The following is a 21,198-nucleotide window of genomic DNA, read 5'->3' on the forward strand; positions in this document are numbered from 1 at the left end:
ACATTCCCCTTTTCAAAACATGAGTCTATAAACCTACCCTCAAAATTCCAATGATACAGTTTGCCTTCAAATTCATATAACCCCTGCGTTAGAAAGAGTACAATGTTACAATGGTGACCATTAGAATGGGACTGTTGATATTATAGTAATAGTTAGCGCAATACCCACATGAGGGCGCTGCATGTTATAATATAGAGGATAGACAAGTTTTGGCGGGAGAACAAGCACTTCTCCTTAGATACCCAGATTGTATAGATCTCATAATAAAAGCATCTTCCTGGCAAGAACGTTCATTTAATTAAACAACAAACAACAGGGACCTTCTTGTTTATGTTAGGGAAAATCTCTTAAAATAACAGTATGATAACTTTAGTTAATTTATTTCTGGTACTGGTTAAAAATATTCAGCAGATAAACAGCAGTCAAGCATCATGAATCTTTCATTTGTTATATTTTAGAATTAATTAAATTACTCTTACTTTCAGACATTTTACCACATTTATCTAAATATCTGAGGGGACAAACTATTTCTTGCTGCGCTGAATTAGCACCTTTCCTTGTGTTTTATGGGATTCCAAAATTCAAGTTAGATGCAAATAATTCTGGTGAGATTTAATTTTGTTTATTTATTATTACCAGTGCCAAAGATTAAAATAGTCACATTTAAGTCAATATAATTTTTTTTTGTTTGGTAGGTTCTTTGCCAACACTGTATATGAAATTAAAGGATATGAAACTACCCCAAGCTGCTTTAACAACTCTATTATCTGCATTGAAAGTGTAATGTTATAATTCACATTGTGACTTTCAATTTATTGGAAATATATTTATATTTTTGGATGTAAACTTTTAAATTAACTAAATTCAAATAAATCCTGTTACTTTTTCTTGAATTATTGGTTTTTTTAACAAACATTTGTGCACTTTTACCTATTACTTCAAGTAGGTTCTGTAACTATGAACACAATATTTTCAACAGAAGAAAATATTTAAATTTAATCAACATGATATTTTAAAGTAAATTAAATTTTATTTAAAACTTAGGAGTTTAGAGACACGTTATCTAGCCGGCTGAGTCCACTAAATTTTCCAAAACCAAGGGTGGCTATATCTGAGTTACAATATTAAGTATTTATAATTATTACCTAGTTTGTATCAGTATAGGATAGCTATTATGAGAGAAGTAACCAAATATCTTATCAAGGCAAGAAACTGAGCATATACATAGTTACTACTTTCTGTTGGAAGCTTCTATTACAAAATGTTTTTTAAGTGTAACAGTCTCTAATATTTAATGTGATAGCCTGTGAAAGATTAATTATGCTTTTATGCCACTATGTTGTGATAATGCCCTCATTATAGAGGTGTTGGTTAAGTTGCGATATAAGACTTGCGTGCTTTATTTTCTCTATGCATGCATCCATTATAAAGTGGTAGATATTAAGAATAGGTGCATATGGATGTCTTCAAATAGGCCTTACCCAAATTTTGTGCAATGCATCATGGATGTGCTCAAGGCTATGGTTACTTTGGCAAAATAATGAATTATTGAATCGGAACATAATTCACTATTCGTAAATTTTTTAGAGTAATACTTTTAATTTGTGAAATGGATATAAAATTGGGAAGGCTCTTGAATGACCATTATTAAAAGGAATACAGAGAAAACAAGTAACATAATCAAATAAACCTTTAAACCATAACAGCCTGACAGCAGAGAAGGGGCCAAAGGTGACCCCAAATGGATGATAGTGGATCCTAGGTGACCAGAAGTGACTCCCAATTGACATGAAAATAACATACTCACAAGCACATCAAACATGATACCATATTGTTATTACTATTCAATGGAAAGCCATTGTAAAGCAATTGAGTCACTAGAGGACAACTGAATTTCTATAAGTTAAACCTGGTACTGAAACTAATTTTTTAATAGATTATCTACAGTTTGATTGGAAATTGAATAACAATAATAATCAGCTAGGCTAATACCCAAGGCACCACGTTAGGCCTAAGTCATCAAGCGACTTTTAAAGCCATTAATTCAGATGGCCGGGTTAAAATGCATAGGAGGGTGGTGGCAAGCCAACAGCTCCCTACATTAACTATTACTGTTAACCTCTACAAGTTTATATGGAAAAGGGAAAACAAACTCGGGGGAAAAACCCTTTAATCAGTGGGGAGAGAACTTGCAAGCTCAAGGCAGAAAGAGTATACTTCCAAGGTTTCACCCAGTGCCGCAAACTGGCATCAAACCCAGGTCCCCTTGTTGCAAGGTGGAAGCACTAACCACTCAGTCACCCCACTATTAAGTTGTATTGGTGTTCTCGATAAGGGTGAAAATTATTTTTGAAAATCCCAATTAGGTTTAAGATATTGTTACGATAAGACTTGTATTTATTAATATTGCATATGTATATGTTTTTTAATAAAATTTAGATAAGGTATTACAGTATAAAAGGGGAGTTTAATTGGGATAGGAGACAGAAGAACTATCATCATTCCTATCCTTTACATAAGCCTAGCTGTCTTTGGTAGAGTGAGCCCCTAGAATTAAAGTAATTATTGGAGCTAGGAAGCTCTTCTTACGTCTTTTCTTACCAGTATTAAGCTAGAAAAAGTTGCCATATTTTCTGAGGTTTCTTCTTGTCATTCTCTCTCGGCTTGCTCTAGTAGCAACCAATAAAAACCATAGGTAACTGAGAAATACATGGAAGCCTACCCTTCCATTTAAACTTTAATTTTCTATTTAATATTTATTTTTCAAATAAAATCGTCATTACCATTATTATCTATTTATATGTCTAATACACCAAGAAAATTTTAACACTAACTCTTTAATCAATTACGAACAAACTCTATAGAAATCAATAAACTGCCAAAAGATGAAGTACTCGTACGTGGATCTAAATACTTTGGGAGCCATTTTAAAAATACAATTTTATTCAATTTTCACAACACAAACAACAAATTATGTAATTAAAAACAATGTAAATATTTAAAATTAATATTTAAAAAGCCGTTGTAGAATTTGAACCAGAGGCTAGCTTTGAAATCATATCTTGTATACTTTTGGTTTTTTGTAGTTCGTCTGACAACTCTTTAATTTGTTCATCTTTCTTTTTACCCTAAGTAAAAATAAGTCATCAATTTTAATATAAGTAACAGTATTTGTAACTGATTGTCTGTTTCACCAATAACCATAAAATACATAACATAGAAAAGGGCTGACAGCTATAGTGACATTACTAGTTTTGGTAACTACCAAGAAATCTCTCCCTCCAGCTTATCATTGACATTTGCCAAAAATTTTGAGATAATGAAGTGAAAGTATTTTTTTTAATTTTCAGCATACTCTTATTTATTGCTATTAAGCTAACCTGGAAGTAATTTGTGAACCAATAGCAGTTTCGTATAAATGTCTGTTAACACAATTATATTATAAATTGCATAACAGCCTCAAAAATCTTATTAATGAACAAAACCATAGCTAGATAACTAAATACTTACTTCCATTTTCAGATTTGTAATTGTAGAAGTCATATCTAAAGAATATTGAAACCATTAAATATGAATGCACAGTTAACACATTCTAGGGTAACCAACTTAAAAAGTTAACACATGTTTCCAAACCTAACTTAAATTTTAACAAGCCATAAGAGTTCATTGTGTAAAAAACACGCCGATTTGGATTTCACAAAAGAATTTCATAAGCCTAATGTGTAAGGATTTAAACTTTTAAGACACACTACTCTACCATTTATATAAAATATAACATCATGATTAAAGAAAATAAAAGTTACATAAACAAGTAATTTTACTCATTTCATTTCTATTCATAAAGTTGTCCCAAAAAAAACCATAACCAATAGCTACCCCACTGATATAATATTAACATTTGTTGAGGAAACATTTCTTATTGTGGTCTTGAATTTCATGCAACTTTGATTGACAAACATAGTACTTAAAGTATGATACATTTATTACCACAGTCAATAAATAAAAAACACTCACTTTTCAATTCTCTTTCACTCTTCTCTTGCAATTTAGCGCATCTTGCATACTCATCTTGTAATCTGTTAAAAATTTACATCAATTAAAGAGACTTCATATATGCGACGAACTTCCACCGAATGAATTGTTTTGTAAAAATAGAAAACCTAATTAATTACTCTTAAAGTGTAAATTTATACCCCCATAGGATACGTTGTTTAAAATTGCCTTTTCTTAACATAATGTACAACAATTTACTGTAAATGGGTAGAACTATTAACTATACCTACCAAAACAGGCCTAAATTTTTTCAACATACCCCCATCAGATAGTAAAAAAAAAGTTTCAACAGGTGGCCACTTTCCCCATGAACAGCCTCACATTTAGGTTAGGTTAAACAAGTTTCTATAAGTCAGCTGAGTATTAAAAATTTCGATTAATGGTTTAAGCGCTCTTCAGTTGTCACCCTGGGTATTTAGGTTTGGTATAGGTTTGTGAATTATCTTTAAAGGAATATTGGTGTGCAAAAACTGTAAATCAATCGAAAATCTATAATTAGGTTACACAAATTTTTACGAGTGACCCCTGCCTGTAGTTTTCTAAATTAGGGGTTTTCTTTTGTATAGGAACAGATTTAGTCGCCATCCATCCACATGCACCGCTGCGAGTTTTTTATATTTCTTTTATGCCCTTAGTTTGATACTGTCCACCACTTATTTTGTACAGCTTTAGTACCAGCTATAAAATAATATTTATGCCCAAATTGTTGATCTTTATCACTTATTTAATGTATTTTGACTTTTATAAACATCTTAAAATATTTAAAACTCACTCATTGATGGTCTTTTCATGTTCAGTCAATTTTTTCTGCTTTTTGTTGTTTAGCTCCTCAATTTTGGCTAAATCATGTTTGTACTTTATAGTTTCTTCCTCCATGGCTGCCACTCTGAAAATACAAAGCACATTTTTCTTCAATAAATAATCACTAAAAATTGCGCAAGAGTTGTTGTAGTTATGCTTGGTACTAAATCGAAATTAAAAACATGATATCGTACCAAAAAGAAAAATTATCGGCTAAGACTTTCTTTAAAGTAACTACCATTAATTACCCCCCGCTTCTGCTAAACCTGGGAGCAAAAATGTTAAGTTAATATGTAAATTCATACTCCCTAAAGCCGGGTTTTCATGGACGCTTTTAGCTTGAAAAAATTTGGCTTGAGCTAGAAATAGTTTAAAGTTCGCGCTCACGCTGCAATCACTTCTGTTTTCAAGTACGCTTGTATTTTGCGCTTTTGAAAATAGATTGGAACACTGTTGTATAATCAACTATCTTAATAAGGAAATAAAAACATTGTAACAGACGGATTTTTGCGCTTCCTTAGTTTACAACAGTATTAGGCCTAAGGTAAGTGTGGTAATAGCGTTACCCACTTGACAACCTGCCACATCCTATTTCCTACTTATATTATCTTTTTGTATAACTGTGAAGACCGCGGTTATCAATTAACTCAATGTTGTTTAACTTACGTCGTTATGTTCCTAGTGAGGGGCATAGGGCAAAAGTCACTATTTTTTATATGCGTTTCTCCACGCACCGGACAGAGGGCGTTATCGTCAGTCGGGAGATATAAATACCTCGGCGGCAGAAGGAGAAGGTCAGAACTATACAGAAGGGAGAGAGAAACAGGAGGGCTGTGGAGAGAAGAGTCTCCACTGCAAGAGTCCAGTCCAGCCAATGTAGTTGTTCTTCCACTGAACAACCCTCTCGTTAGTCCTTGGTTAGTGATTAGTTCGACCAGTATTGTTTTGCCATCGTTATCTCGACGTACAGAGATTATTTGTAGGGTCTGTTTCGCCGGTCGGTCGCCATGGCTCTAAATGCATTGGTGAGTGAACTTTTGCCCTTATGGTTTCTCGTAATTATTAATTATTAAAGCAACAAATATTACTTTAAACTAGTACTTAATTTCTTAATCTTATATTATTTAAATAGGCTTAAGCCTTAGAACGCTGTAATGTATCGATGTTAAGCGATGAACAGTAAACACCTTTTTTTTTCTAGTCTTTTTTGTCTTTTAGTCATTACTTAGTACGTAGTTAATATTTAAGCTCGATCCCAGGTCTACTGAATCCATATCGGTTACAGTAAATAAAAAATGGCACCCGAACTGGGGCACGAAGTTTTCATAGGATATTGGCACGTGTTTTGCGGGCCTAGGCCAAGTTCTATCGAACTTGCCCTTTGTTTTTGGTTTTAATTGAATAGCTGTTAAGTCGTCTTTTTGACATTTCGTTATATGGACGTTTCTATCACTTAGCAAACTGACAATTGCTAATATTTGGGATACTTTACTTATCCTTTATTATTTTTTTTCCTTCGGAGCTACACTCTAGGACTCATGGCGCATTATCGCAATTGGCGCAATCCAGTGGCTGAGGATGAAGACGAGTCATTGGAACGGGTACAAAGAATACCAGTTGCTCCTACTAGAAATATACCGGTTACTGGAGCAGGTGATCCCTCGGGATTTAGATTGAGGGCTCCCCGACTCTTGGTCCCTCAGAGAGTAAGAAATCCGGAACCAACGACTGATTCTCTAACGGCTGGTTTATTTCCTTCAGGCGATCAAGCAACACTTTCCTCCTCAAGGAATGCACCTCCAGTCCCTGAGGACCATTTACCTCAAGAAGACACCCCTTGGATAAGACATACTATTTTTGGGGATTTTCCAACGGTTGGTAGCAATCGGAGAGAAGTGAGTAGGAATGATTTTCCTTGCCAAAACACCTCTACTAATAGAACCACTGGGGATTTAGGTAACTTTGCTTACGATCACCCCTTACTTAGAGGTCAATCAGCAGTACGTAGGCCCGTAGGTCCTCCTATAGACACTCGGGAAAGTAATTTTCAAAGTAGCCACTTTTACTCTGAAACTAGAAATACTAGAGAGGAAATTCCTCGGGTAGGATACACCAAATACCCCGACTTCCCTATCTTTCCTTCTCCAACTAAATGTACTCAAGGGGATAAAACTCAGTTAAATAGTACCCTACGTAGTCCTCAAGGGACAAAAAGTAAAGGTAAAGCTCTCCCTACACTTAATGACCAATTGGACGATTTAATAGGCGTAATGCAGCAATGTTTTCAAGGGTTAGCGGCTAATCAAGCTCAAAGGAGTGTCACTCAACAGAGGCCTAAACTACCCACTCCGACGTTTTATTTTTCTGGAGATAAGAGAGAAGTTACAGAGTTTCTCTTGAACTTAGACATGTTTCAAAACTTACACCAACTAACCGAGGCTGAAATGTTAGCCATCATACCTTTATGTTTAATGGATAGAGCCCTCATTTGGTTCAGACAAGGCCAATACCAGTTTATTAATTCCTTACCTCGATTATTACACCTTTTACGTACTACCTTTTTACCATTGGTAGAAGAGCAGGAGTTAGAGGTTGAGATTCTAAGCTCTTAACAAAAATATAATGAATCCGTAGCGACCTTTATTAATAGAATCCAACGCTTAAATCTAACTTTAAGGTAACCAATAAATGAAACAAAACTGGTTCATTTTTTGGTTGAGAACATGAGAACTAGTATCAGCATTCACTTAGCTAGGGATTTCATATCTATTGCGGAACTATTACGGTTGGCTGAAAGGATAGAACGCCGACTTAGGCCTATAGTTAACGCCCCTGAAACCCCAAGGGAAATAAGAAAAAGGGAGGAATTGGAAAAAAAAGAAGAAAGTCCTGCTCCTAATAAACATTGGCGTCTTAGTTGTCATCATTGTGGCCAGAAAGGACACATTAGGCCTAATTGCCCGGATTTGGGAAACTAGAGGACAAGAACAAAAGGAGAGGTTTTGTTTCTGTTAAGATAGGTAGAAATTCCTCTGTAACACTTAGAAATACAAGTAGAAGGCCTAAATCTATAGTTAATCTTGCCTTTGGTAGTTTGAGGAAAAAGGGACCTTCATCTTTCTCTTTACCCCTTACTATGCCTTCTTCTAAGCTTCCATCTTATATATTTTTCGCTCGCATTGATGGTGGAGCTGAAGCTTCTTTTATGTCTTTGCAAACGTTTTGTAAACTTCGAAATGTAGCAGAAGTGGAATTGAGAGATGATTGTGTCTTTATGCCTGATGGACACTTCTTTTTTACAAAAGGCAAGGTCCCCATTACTTTTCAAATTAATGATACTTTGTACACTCACACATTTCATTTAGTACCTACTTTATTTTGTGACATAATTCTAGGACACGATTTCTTAATAGACCATAAGGCCATTTTAGATTATCGAGACCGAGTAATAGTGTTAAATGATAAGCCCTAAAATTTAGTGGTCGCTCCACCTATTGCCGTCCAGGGTGTAACTCCCAATGACTTGAAACAGTCCATAGCCGAAGCCATAGATATTAATACTCTTTCGCCTATACAACAACAACAATTAGCGGAATTGTTAGAGAGGTTTCCTAAACTGATTTCAGGCAAAATAGGCCATACTAACGTAATTACCCATTCAATTGAGACGGGTCATGCTAAACCTGTAACCGCCTATCATAAAAAATACACGCCTTTTGAGCGGAAGAATATAAAAGAACATATTGAAAAACTATTAAGCGAAGGCCTAATACAGCCATCAGCTAGTCCTTGGACCTCTAATATTACGATTATCCCGAAAAAAGAAGGAGGTACTCGAATGTGTATTAATTATAGAAATTTAAATAAAGTTTCCAAATTCGATTCCTATGCTTTGCCAGACATTAATAGCATTATCGCTGAATTAGGCAAACCAAAATTTATAACTACTTTAGATTTAAAATCTGGTTATTTTCAAGTGTCGTTAGACCCGAAAAGTAGGGAAAAAACTGCCTTTGTTTCCCCATTTGGTAAATTTGAATACAAGGTAATGCCCTTCGGGTTAGCTTCAGCTCCTTCTACTTTTCAAAAATTAATGGATATAATATTCAGGGATAAATCTTACTTTAATATAGCCACCTATCTAGATGATTTAGTAATCGCCTCTAAATCATGGGAAGAACACATTAAAGCTCTGGAGTATGTTTTTACTCAGCTTACCAATGCAGGGCTGGTTTTGAACATGTCCAAATGCTTCTTCGCTAGGAAGGAAGCTCTCATTTTAGGCCATATTGTTAATGAGGAAGGCGTACATATTAACCCAGATAAGGTAGCTACCATACAAAACTTATCCAAACCTTACAATCTTAAAACTTTACAAAAATTCTTAGGTTTCACAGGTTGGCATTCTCGCTTCATACCTAAGTATGCGGAAATAGCAGCACCCTTATATAGGTTAAAAAGAAAACACGTAAAATGGGCTTGGTCGGAAGAATGTGACGCGGCTTTTATTAAACTTAAAGAAGCCATAGTTAAGGCTAATCAAAACCGTTTATCACATTTTAATAATACTAGGCCTATTATCGTCACCACTGACGCCAGGTCTTCAAGGTCATTCAAATTTTATCTCTAGAATCGTTAGGATTAAAAGAATGGTTCCAATTAGAAATATGTTCTACGTTTAATTTTAAGTCTAAACAGCTTCGACGCGATCTAATTTGACTAATGGGAAACCGATAAATGTTACACCAAAAACCATAAGGTCGGGTGTGGTATTCTAATCAAGACACGACCTTTAAGGGCTTATAAATCGAAAACTACCAGATCTAATGAATCAAAATTGCCGTGAAACTCTAAACTGAGTGGGGGAGTTCGTAAATTGTAACTTGTGATGACCTTGAAACATTAGTTCAAGGTCATTCAAAATTTATCTCAAGAACCATTTTGTAATAAACGAACTTAAGAACTTAAGAATGGTTCCAATTAGAAAAATGTCCGCCAAGGTTTTTTAAGTCAAATTACTTTTTACCCGAGGTAAATAAACCAATAACTCTCCAAAATAAACGTTAATTAATTGATTTAAGATGTACCAAGTATTTTTATCAATCTTTTTTTAGTTTAAATGTTTTAATCACAAAAGAAACTAAATAAGTAATTGAAATAAATTTTAAAGTTAGAATTGGGGGTATCGTGAAACGGCTAGTGGCCAAGGCGAGCCTACAGGCAACGAAAACCTCCCAAATACAAAAACCTGAAGAAATGTTCATGTGGTGTACACAAAATGTTAAAAAAATCCATTTTAGTTATCTATCTAGAAAAGATGTCGAGAACCACGTGAAGGAATATTCCCTCGACGATAGGTACATTGGAATCAAAACAATTCCTGGTACTCACTCACACCATGCTTTTATTCCTCAAAATGACAACAACATCAAAATAAAGAGTATCAGAAGACCAATTTTGGACAAAAGTCGTATTACTTCACAAGACTTAATTTGGGAGGAGTGTATACCTGGTGCATATATTGCGTGTACTTACGACGAAGAATGGTACGTTGGAAACGTTGTCCAACGTTCTGACGAAGAAAAAGATGTCTTGGTTAGCTTCTTTCGTAGAAAAGATTTAAAGCTATTTTGGCCAAGAAAGGAAGATATATTCTGGGTACCTTTACAAAATATAATATCCATTGTAAAACCTAATTCATTTTTGGATGGTAATACCTATGTTCTAAGCGAACTAGAACACACACACATTATGTCAAAAGTAAATAAATAAAACCAATAACTTAAAATTGAATCTTGATTTTGGTAATTTAGGTCTCCCATAAACAACGTTTTTACTCACTTATTTTGTAGCTTAAAATCTCAGCTTTTTAGCGGTGGCCATCTTTTTTTGATTTTCAACTCCCTACGTACCGTAATTTTGCCGCAATCACTACCATGTTTAGTAGTTTTTCAAAAAAATAGGTCGGTTCACGTAGCTATAACTCAAAAACTAAATTCCTGAGATTTCTTTCAGCGCTATTTTCGTGTTAATTGGGTCCATTTAACATAATATCAACTCTCATAATTATCACCGATTTAATATTTTGGCGACAACATCATCTTTAGTTTAACTCAACAAACGAAATTTCAGTTAAAATCGCCATTTTCAAATATTTTTTTATTAAAAACCTAATTTATATATTTCGGAAAGAAAACTTTCTAGTTACTCACTGTTACCTATATTTATAGTATAAAAGGTTTCGTGAGTCTATCTTGAATACGTTTTGAGTTATTCGTACGCACATACCGAGATTTTCGGCATTTCGAAAATGCACACCCTAGACATAATTTTTTCAAAAAGTCATATTTTAAAAACTACGTTGAATTTTGGGCTAAAAATTTGGATTTCCCACTAAAAATATCTATATTACTAACGTGTAAAGTAACGTCGAAATCGCGCATGGTGCCGTGGGACAATTTTTCCGAAAACGGGTGATTTGGCATGGAATTACCCTCAGTTAAGTTTATTAGAATAAGTAACAGCTTGCCCTTACCAAAAAATAAGTTGGTTTTTAGTTGGTATTCACATTTAAGTTGATATTAAGTTGGTTTTAAGTGGTCAGCATATTTCAGTAAACTAGTTAAGTTGGTAATAAGTTGGTTTTAAGTTGGTGGGAAAATGACTTTCTTTAAGTTGGTATTTATTTATTTTTTAGTGGTCAGAAAATTTCATATTATTTTTTAAGTTGGCTTTAAGTGGTCTTTATTAAGTGACATTTTAAGTAAGTTTTAAGTTGGCTTTAAGTGGTCTTTATTAAGTAACATTTTAAGTAAGTTTTTAGTTGGTTTTAAGTTGGTGTTAAGTTGTTTTTAGTTGGTATTTGTCTCAAATACAAACTTAAAACCAACTTAGTTCTTAGACCACTTATTTTTTGGTAAGGGTGTCAACCACATGACTCAAGAGAAACTCAAAAACAAGAATACAGTGTTGCCAAATAATAGTGATTAGTGACGTCATGCTAACTCAGTTCAATTCAGATTTCTAGGTTCTATGGCAAAACTATTAAATATATTAATATATTCAATAAACACGCTTCTAACGCCGATCAAATCCAACTAGATATTTTTACGCCCAAGCGAAAATTTCGCGCGTGACGTCGGTCCATGTGACTTCAGCCAGCCAATGGTTATGTAGTGTGTGCTAGTGTTGGTACTGAGGCTTATCACACTATTGTACGCTGTTGGAAACAAATAACAATGAGTTCAACCACCACCAAATTAACCAAAAAGCAACAAAAATAAATAGAAAAAGAAGAGAAAACAAAAAAGGGAAATAGAAGTGAAAAACAATTTTATAAGCCATGTAAAAAATAACCCAATAATTTGGAACCAAAAATTAAAAGAACACCGAGACAGAGTTGCAGTGAATGTTGCATTTATAGAGTTGAGCAAAATTATGTAAATAGGGTGCACCCACCATCGTTTTGTTTTATACCTTCTTTTATTGTTTTTGGCTTTAATAATTACTAAAAGTTTTAAGTAATAACATTTTTTTCTTAATCAAAAGACGTCCGCGATTCGGGGCCGCCATATTTCTTTCAGCAAAAAATAAACGCGACAGCCGCCAGCTCAAACGGCACGCTAGAAATATCTTGCATCATGAAAACGTGAAGCGCTTTCCAAGCAGCTTGAGTGAGAAATATAAAATAAAGTATACGCTTCCCGCAAAATGGAAAAATCTCAATCTTTTCTTTTTCAAGCTACAAGCGTCCATGAAAACCCGGCTTTAGGGTTAATATTTTTCTAATAAACAACCAACCAATTTGTTCTATATTATTTGTTCTACTATTAAACAGAATTAGAGCAGTGCTAATGAGCCCCGAAAAGACCACTCTCGTCTTCTGTTGGAATTTCTTACTTAAATTTTAAGTTGGCTAAAAAAATTTACAAAATTGTTAAGAGATCCATATTTAGCTGTAGTTTAACCAAGAAGGTATTAATTATGTTTAGAGAGAATGACTATTGAGACAATCTGTCTGTATAATGGTGAAATTTACCCCTGGCACAAAGAGGAGGTAGTTAAAACTGTCAGTGGGTGCTTCAACTGCAATGAAAAATGTCAATTTTAGGGAACCAGGCTGATTTGATTTTGTTTAGGGGAAAGGAGCTTAACTCTTAAAGGGTGAAGGGGTTTATAGAGCAACAGAAAAAATCATCTCAACATAGTTATTATCCCCAAGAATAAATAGCATTGTGGTTTTTATTTAAAAACTGTTCGGCAACCAAGAATCTTATTTCTTATCCTGCATTTCAACATTCCAGTGACACTTCATAATGATACAGGTGGTTTCCAAGTCTTGACCTAGCTCTAGTGTTGTAAATCTCTTACAATATCTATGAAATAGCCAGGCTAAGGATAAAACTTACATATGTTTGTATTCTGCAATAGCATCATCTCGTTGTTTTAGTAACTCCTGCACTTCTGCTAATAACTTTTTTAGTTTTACACTTTCAGCGTTCTTTTCTTTCAAAGTACTGAGAAAGTTCTCATATTCTTCTTCCAGGCATTTTACTCTCATTCTGGAGTCCTCCAACTGTGCCATTGTTACTCGATTCTATTGTTAAAATACCCTTTAAAGCTTAATGATATTATCAAACTGAAAAATTTAAGTCAAGTAGCGAATTCATGAAACATTTCTAAGAATGAATTGAAAGCTATTCAGTACCGTCAGTCTCTCAGAATGTCAAAAAAAACATTGGGTAAGTTATTAAAGAAATTTTGTTATACATGCCAATTTTATATTTAAAACAATCCACCATTTTGGAAAATGGTTGCTAAATGTTTAACACCAGCAATTTAAACTACACAACTTATTTAAAAATATCTAATGCTTGTCTTGGAAATGGATATTAAAAACAAACAGTTGTCATTTATTCAACAAATATTGTTATAAGTAAATTCCACTTTTCACTAAGACTTTAAAGACACATACCAAGCGAGATGAACTTTCATTGAAACATTCGTTGTTAACAATATTTCTATGAAGGACAGACATAGTCTCCATAAGACTTTTATTGGTTTCTTCAAAACATTTGATCTTCATCTACAAAATAAATGCACGTATAAAAATTGAAACACTCCAGATTTTGCGGCTTTACAATAGTCAAATGATACCCACAAATTTTCTGATATTAAAAACTTACATCTTTAAGTAAAAGTTGCTCTAGTAGTAATTTATCATCTTCCTGAATACAAACACATCAAACAATTAATAAACAAAAACATAATTTTGTCTATATGCTTAGGCTTCTGAATTAATTTGATATTAACTATTAATTAATGTTATTATTATTATTAGTGAAAGGGGTGAAGGGCTAAGGACATGCCCGTCCGCCTCTTACCAAAAAATAAGTTCGTTTTTAGTTGGTATTTACATTTAAGTTGATATTAAGTTGGTTTTAAGTGGTCAGCATATTTCAGTAAACTAGTTAAGTTGGTAATAAGTTGGTGGGAAAATGCCTTTTTCTTTAAGTTGGTATTTAGTTGGTTTTTAGTGGTCAGAAAATTACATTATTTTTTAAGTTGGTTTTAAGTTGGCTTTAAGTTGGCTTTAAGTGGTCTTTATTAAGTAACATTTTAAGTAAGTTTTAAGTTGGCTTTAAGTGGTCTTTATTAAGTAACATTTTAAGTAAGTTTTTAGTTGGTTTTAAGTTGGTGTTAAATTGTTTTTAAGTAGGTTTTTAGTTGGTATTTAGTTGGTATTTGTCTCAAATACAAACTTAAAACCAACTTAAATAGTTCTTAGACCACTTATTTTTTGGTAAGGGGCGCACTTCGACCAGAGGTCCATTGTGCAACCCCGAACCTTAAGACTTAAAAAGCCCGATTTCCGACACAAAACGGAGAATCCTCTTGGCCGGCATATTATAGAAATCAGAAGTTTCCAGCTGATGCATACCTAGATGCTCGAATCTTTGGTCCGCGTAATAATCGCACCTGCAAAGCACATGAGAGGCGGTTTCCTCCTCAGCCTGACATGCCCTGCAGATTGGATCATCACTGATTCCAATCAGGTAAAGATGACTGTTAAGGAGACAGTGACCTGTTAGTAGGCCAACGACCAACCTGATATTAGATTTGGAAAGCGAGAGCAACTCCTTAGCTCTCTGCCTAGAGGGGCCCGAGATAAACTCTTTAGCCTACCTTTGGCCATCCATCTCAATCCAAAGCTTGAGTTGACGGTCAGTCATGGAGTTGGAGATAAGGCCGCGAACTATGCTAGAGGGGATAGGAACGGCAGGTTCAGGACCAAAAAACCCAGCCTCTGCCCCCTTCTTGGCTAAGACATTGGCTTTCTCATTACCATAGTACCCCCGATGGCCAGGAACCCAATAGAGCTGAACTTTATTGTTGGTGCCTAGCTCCGAGAGGAGGCTCAAACAGCTATAAACCAGTTTTGAAGAGACCTGAAACTGGTTAGAGCCTTGAGGGCAGCTTGACTATCCGAATAAATTTGGATAACCTTGCCTTAAGACAAAAGTCAATACAGAAGCCTGAAAAACACTAGCATAAACACCAAGGCTTTCAAAGAAGCCGAGATTGCTAGTAAGACAATACATCCCCGAACCAGAGCCAGAGTGGGTCTTAGACCCATCGGTAAACCAGACGATTTCTCCTCTGGCCCCGAGGGTACTATGATTGGCCCACTCCGTACGGCTTGGAAAATAAGTATTGAGATATTAACATTAGAAAGAATAAAACATTTTAACAATAGAGAATATGGAATTAATTTTAAATAATTATAGCGTACTTTTAAGGTTACAAGTAGAATTTTCAATAGGTATCCTCAGTGTCTTAGCCAGGATGGTTTCTGTGTAAAAAGCTCTTGGGCATAACTTTGATTGTACTGTATTTTAACCCCATCCTCAACACCCTCCTAAACTTGACAAGTATCTGGCTACACCACTCGTTAAGATTATAATGGAACCTAGTCAAAATCCATAATTGGTATCCAAAATGCAATTGTTAATGGGTCATGCCACGGAGGTTCAAACACAGAACTAGGGAACCATGGGTCGTCCGATTTTGATGAAATTTTACACACGGTAAATTGTGGCTAATGGGGGGCCAATTGTGAAATTTTAACCTAATATAAAGAGTGGTTCCGAAATTATAGACTTTTGAAAATACCCCACGTTTTTAAGGTTTCGTTTGCGCAAAAGTCGTACCCCTAAGCGTTTTGGTGAATAACATTTTTGCGACCAAGGCGAATCTCGTCTCTAGGAAAATTCATAGCGTTGATTTCTAAAATGCTAACAAAAATATTGTATCTGTAATGGTTGTTTAAAAAATCGAACGTTTTTCAAAATATTTAGTGCATGGGGGGTCAACTATAAAGCCAAGTACCGAAAAAGGGCATACTCCGATTCTAATGTTTCCTCTATATATTGATAGCCATAAGCCTAAGCTTTCATATGTTGTACAATATGTTTGTGATATTGGGGCGTTAAGACTCCAAAACAAAAACATTATTTTCATAAAAACACGTTTTAAAGAAAAAAACCACCATATTTTTATTCAGCTCTGATAAATTTTATTTAGATTGAAATATAATCTGTGCATTCGCTATGCAAATTTTAGGAATTTTCAACTTGGTTGACTTCCGTTGAGATGAAGACAAATTAAAAACCATTTATATTTAATTTAACGAAGATAGATGGTGACCTTTTTCCTCCAGTATTAAATCGGTCATTCTCTTCACTTTGAACAGTAAAAATATTACTACTTATTTCTTGACCTCTTTTATCTTTATTTAGTCTGCTCTAGATTCTGCTAGTTATGTTACTTGTTCACACGGATTCGAGTCTCATCACGTGTTGTTTAGTACATCTATTTTCGAAATTGTTAATAGTATGGAAGTAGAAAACCCATTAGAAATGTGTTCCGTTGGAAAACTTATTCAAGAAGAATGCCACAAACTAAGCCATTGTAAAACCCAAGGAATAACAGATCTCAGCACCTTTGACGATGAAACTCAGTCATTAATTGTGGCTTGATCTGGTGTTACCGTCGCAACGGTGAGCGTCAACTTTAAAATCCCCGTTAGGCATATTACATTTTTTTGACGGTAACGCCTGCCGTCGCTACGGTTTTGTCTTAGTGAAAACCAGCCTTAAGTCGGTCCGTCTACGTCCTAACGTCGTCTGGTCCGTCGTCTTCCCTCCCATTCGCCTAAACGTAAGCCTCAGTCACACTTACACCTCAAAATCGCTTGAAAAAGCGCTTTGGTTACTGGTTTTCTACCCGTTCGATCTTGCCTGAAACCACTTCAAATCGATTCTAAGCGGTTTCGAGGTGTACTTGTGAACGCCGTTTTAAAGGGAATATAACCTGCAAAGGAATCTTAATGGAAGACCCTTTTAATTTTTCAAAGGTTAAATTCCCTTTAAGGTACGGACATTTTTACCTACTGACATTTCATATCGACCTATTAGCTAGAACTCACTTGTGATATTTCTTTTGCGCATATCAAATGGATCTCAGCATTTTCGTTGGTGATGAGCATATTTGGTAATTAGAGTTGCAAAGTGATGGTTACATACATTATGCACAGCTCCTTCATCGGTAACACCAGATCGAGCCACAATTAATGACCGAGTGTCATTGTCAAAAGTGCTCAGATCTGTTATTCCTTGGGTCTTACAATGGTTTAGTTTGTGGCATTCTTATTGACTAAATTTTACAACGGAACACATTTCTAATGGGTTTTCTACTTCCATACTATTAACAATTTCGAAAATAGATGTACTAAACAACACGTGATGAGAGTCAAATCCGTGTGAACAAGTAACATAACTAGCCGAATCTAGAGTAGACGAAATAAAGATAAAAGAGGTCAAGAAATAAGTAGTAATATTTTTACTGTTCAAAGTGAAGAGAATGACCGATATAATACGGGAGAAGAAAAGTCACCATCTATCTTCGTTAAATTAAATATGAATGGTTTTTAATTTGTCTTCATCTCAGCGGAAGTCAACCAAGTTGAAAATTCCTAAAATTTGCATAACGAAAGCACAGATAATATTTCAATCTAAATAAAATTTATCAGAGCTGAGTAAAAATATGGTGGTTTTTTTCTTTAAAACGGGTTTTTCATGAAAATAATGTTTGTTTTGTTTTTGGATCTTAACGCCCCGATATCACAAACACATTACATATCATATGAAAGCTTAGGCTTATGGCTATCAATATATAGGGGAAACATTAGAATCGGAGTATGCCCTTTTTCAGTACTTGGCTTCAAAGTTGACCCCCCATTTGCTAAATATTTTGAAAAACGTTTGATTTTTTAAACAACCGTTACAGATACAATATTTGGGTGAAGTGAACTACAGCGGCCTCATTGAATTTCATATTAATTTTGGTTGCGCCTGATAGACCTTGACACGTAGATGCCGAGGGTATTTTTTATTTTGGGCGCAAATGATTATTTAATTTTTTAATTTAATTTTTTTTATTTTAAAAATTTCTCATTTTCACTGAATTTTATATTAATTTTGGTTGCGTCTGATAGACCTTGTCACGTAGATGCCGAGGGTATTTTTTTATTTTGGCCGCAAATGATTATTTAATTTTTTTAATTATAAAAATGTCTCATTTTCACTGAATTTTATATTAATTTTGGTTGCGTCTGATAGACCTTGTCACGTAGATGCCGAGGGTATTTTTTATTTTGGCCGCAAATGATTATTTAATTTTTTAATTTAATTTTAAAAATTTCACATTTTTGGGCATTTTCACGTGTTTCGTTGTACTTATTTCCGTCGTGTGTTCGCCGACACCACAGTTTCGGTGTCCTAATAATTTCCAGGTGATATTCCCGTACTGGGTAAGTCCATGTCAAATCACCCGATGGCTCCCACGGCACCATTTTCGATTTCGTTTAAACTTGAACCACTTATATTATAGACCTTTTGAGCAGGAAAGCCAAATTTTTAGCTCTGAAATCGAAGTACTTTTCAAGGTACGATTTTTTTAAATAACCTTATTCGTAATTAGTGAAATCGTATCAACTTAAATAGTAACTCCCCGTATTGGCGCCTGACGCACTTTGAGATACCGCGTATTGGCGCCGCGCACTCACTTCGCTCAAGCGCTGGGGGCGCGCGGCGCCTCCCCAACCCCATACTAAAAAAAGCGATGGGCCATCTATAACGCAACCTAGAGGACAGTACCAAGCCTTACGCATGAAGTATATACTTTTAATATCAACCTGAAATAAGCGTTTGTGGCCCAAAAATACAAAACACCTAGAAAATGAACAAAAACTGTAATTGATTTTATAAAGGGGGGTAGATCCATGTCAAATCACCCGATTTCAAGAAAAGTTCCCACGGCACCAATTTCGTTTAAACTTTAACCACTTATTTTATAGACCTTTTGAGCAGGAAAGCCAAATTTTGAGCTCTGAAATCGAAGTATTTTTGAAGATGCAAGGTTATTTAAGTAGTAGAGTGTTTTGACAAGTACAATTTTTTCATTTTTGAGCATTGATATCTAAAGATCGGTTAATATCAGTAGGTGTAATTTTTTATAACGATTTTACTGGTGGTAAAGATAACTAAGTAATCATTCCGAGGTTCGAAAATAGGGTCGTTAATTTTAAAAAAATCAGCGAATGTGCCATAAAAAATCGCAATAAAGGTAAACAGACCAACTTCGTCGGTCTTTAAGACATCGAAATAAATTTTTTTAAATTCATTAACCAGAATTACTCGCGGCTTTATACTTTTGGAGTTATAGGGGTTCAAATTTAACGTTTTTCTCAAAATCGGGAAATCATGGTAGTGAATAGTCGCGTTTTTGGCAATGTCGGATACTGAAACACAAAATAATTTTGATACCATCTGAAAGTACAGATTTCATTATATAACATATGAAATTTTCATCTTGTGTTTCCAAGTCGTTCAAGGTCAAACGTTAAGGGCAAAACGAACCCGATTTTTAAAACTTAAAACTGAGCACTCCACGTCAAATCAACCATGCCCATACCACTCAAGTCACCGCATTTGATTAATTTTTTGGGCAGGTGTAGTTATGGGCAAAACTAACCCCTGTACAGCAAAAGTGCCGAAATAAGTTTATTTGGAAGTTCTATGATAAAATAACTGTTTTGCGATTTTCCGAAAACCCGTTGCACCCAAAGAATTAATAGCTATAACTTCGGCAGTGCCGTAGCGAGGGTTTGCGTTGCCCTGGCAAAATCTTTAAAATGGCGCCCTTTTTGCTTTAAAAATACCTAAAATGTAACTTGACCAAAAGGTTGCCAATCAATTTATGGCGCCCCTTAATGAGTGTCGCCCGGGATAGATGCCCCCCACCTATGCCCTTCCCGAACTTCGGTTCTTAAAGAGATAAAAACGTGATCAATGACTTATTTTAAAGGTAATGAATCCCTTTACACATTATATTATTTAATATAATAACAATAAAAATATAATTAAAATTTAAAACCTTTGAAAAAATTTCAATTTGATCAACAAAATAGCTATATTTAGACAAAAAAATATTTTTTGGCCTCTATCGACTTACTTCATCATAATACATTCTCATTTTCATGGAGGGAGTAACTTTTGACAAAGTTACAACCACATTACGGCAGGGGCGGATCTATAGGGGGGGCGATGGATGCGATCGCCCCCTTAGAATACTTGAAAAAACATAACAATTTTTGAAGTTATTGCAATATATTTATAGATACTAGAGTATACTAGACTTTCTAGTTGTAGAAAGTACTTGGTTTAAGCAAACGAAAATGAGACCTCCGCGTTACATTTTCACGCTCCATATAGGCTTCGAGCTTAGAAACGATAGCGCCATCTACTTTAATACCTGCCAACTAAATTTGTGAAGAAATAGCAGACGACTTTTGAATAGCCATGATCGCCCCTCCTTACTTGATGGCCTGGATCTACTCCTGCATTACGGTACGCAGGAAGAGTACATTTTAAAGGTTTAAATGCCAATTTTACGAAATATTTCGTTATAACTCGGAAACGATTCATCCTAAGGACTTGCGGCTGGTCCCATTCGATTCGGCACTAAACAATACGTTGACCCTGGCCAAAATCTTGATATAACCTTCCAATTGTTATTGTCCGAAACTATTAGTCCTATAGCGACCCGCGGTTAAAACTAACTATTGAAACGATATCAAACTCGACCCAATTATTAAATTTGTTTTTCTTTTTATAAAAAAACACGTAGTTCAGTGCAAATTCGTTATTAACTCAGAAACGGTTGGTAGCACTCGACTCAACGTGAAAACTACCATCCTGTACGACACCAAACACGGGCCAATTC

At 34.9% G+C, this 21,198-nt stretch overlaps 2 protein-coding genes across 2 annotated transcripts in view; one reads left to right on the forward strand and one right to left on the reverse strand.

Moving 5' to 3' along the window:
• The window catches only part of shtd (anaphase promoting complex subunit 1), a 45,228-nt gene extending 44,360 nt beyond the window's left edge, over positions 1–868 (forward strand). The window contains exons 44-45 of the mRNA XM_090167875.1: positions 486–605; positions 696–868. Of these exons, the coding sequence (XP_090024001.1) occupies positions 486–605; positions 696–784 (209 nt within the window). The 3' untranslated portion in view covers positions 785–868. The remainder of the gene's footprint in view (positions 1–485; positions 606–695) is intronic.
• A 2,082-nt stretch (positions 869–2,950) lies between these two features.
• LOC149949695 (uncharacterized) overlaps positions 2,951–21,198 on the reverse strand; it is a 60,388-nt gene continuing 42,140 nt past the window's right edge. The window contains exons 17-23 of the mRNA XM_090169274.1: positions 14,040–14,081; positions 13,829–13,939; positions 13,263–13,450; positions 4,826–4,939; positions 4,015–4,076; positions 3,511–3,545; positions 2,951–3,128 (exon numbers count right to left, since the gene is read on the reverse strand). Coding sequence (XP_090025400.1) covers positions 3,012–3,128; positions 3,511–3,545; positions 4,015–4,076; positions 4,826–4,939; positions 13,263–13,450; positions 13,829–13,939; positions 14,040–14,081 — 669 coding nt within the window. The 3' untranslated portion in view covers positions 2,951–3,011. The remainder of the gene's footprint in view (positions 3,129–3,510; positions 3,546–4,014; positions 4,077–4,825; positions 4,940–13,262; positions 13,451–13,828; positions 13,940–14,039; positions 14,082–21,198) is intronic.

Source organism: Leiobunum rupestre, chromosome 3 (genome assembly GCF_980474605.1).
Source record: "Leiobunum rupestre chromosome 3, qqLeiRupe1.1.hap1, whole genome shotgun sequence".
In the NCBI taxonomy this organism is placed as follows: Eukaryota; Metazoa; Arthropoda; class Arachnida; order Opiliones; family Sclerosomatidae; genus Leiobunum; species Leiobunum rupestre.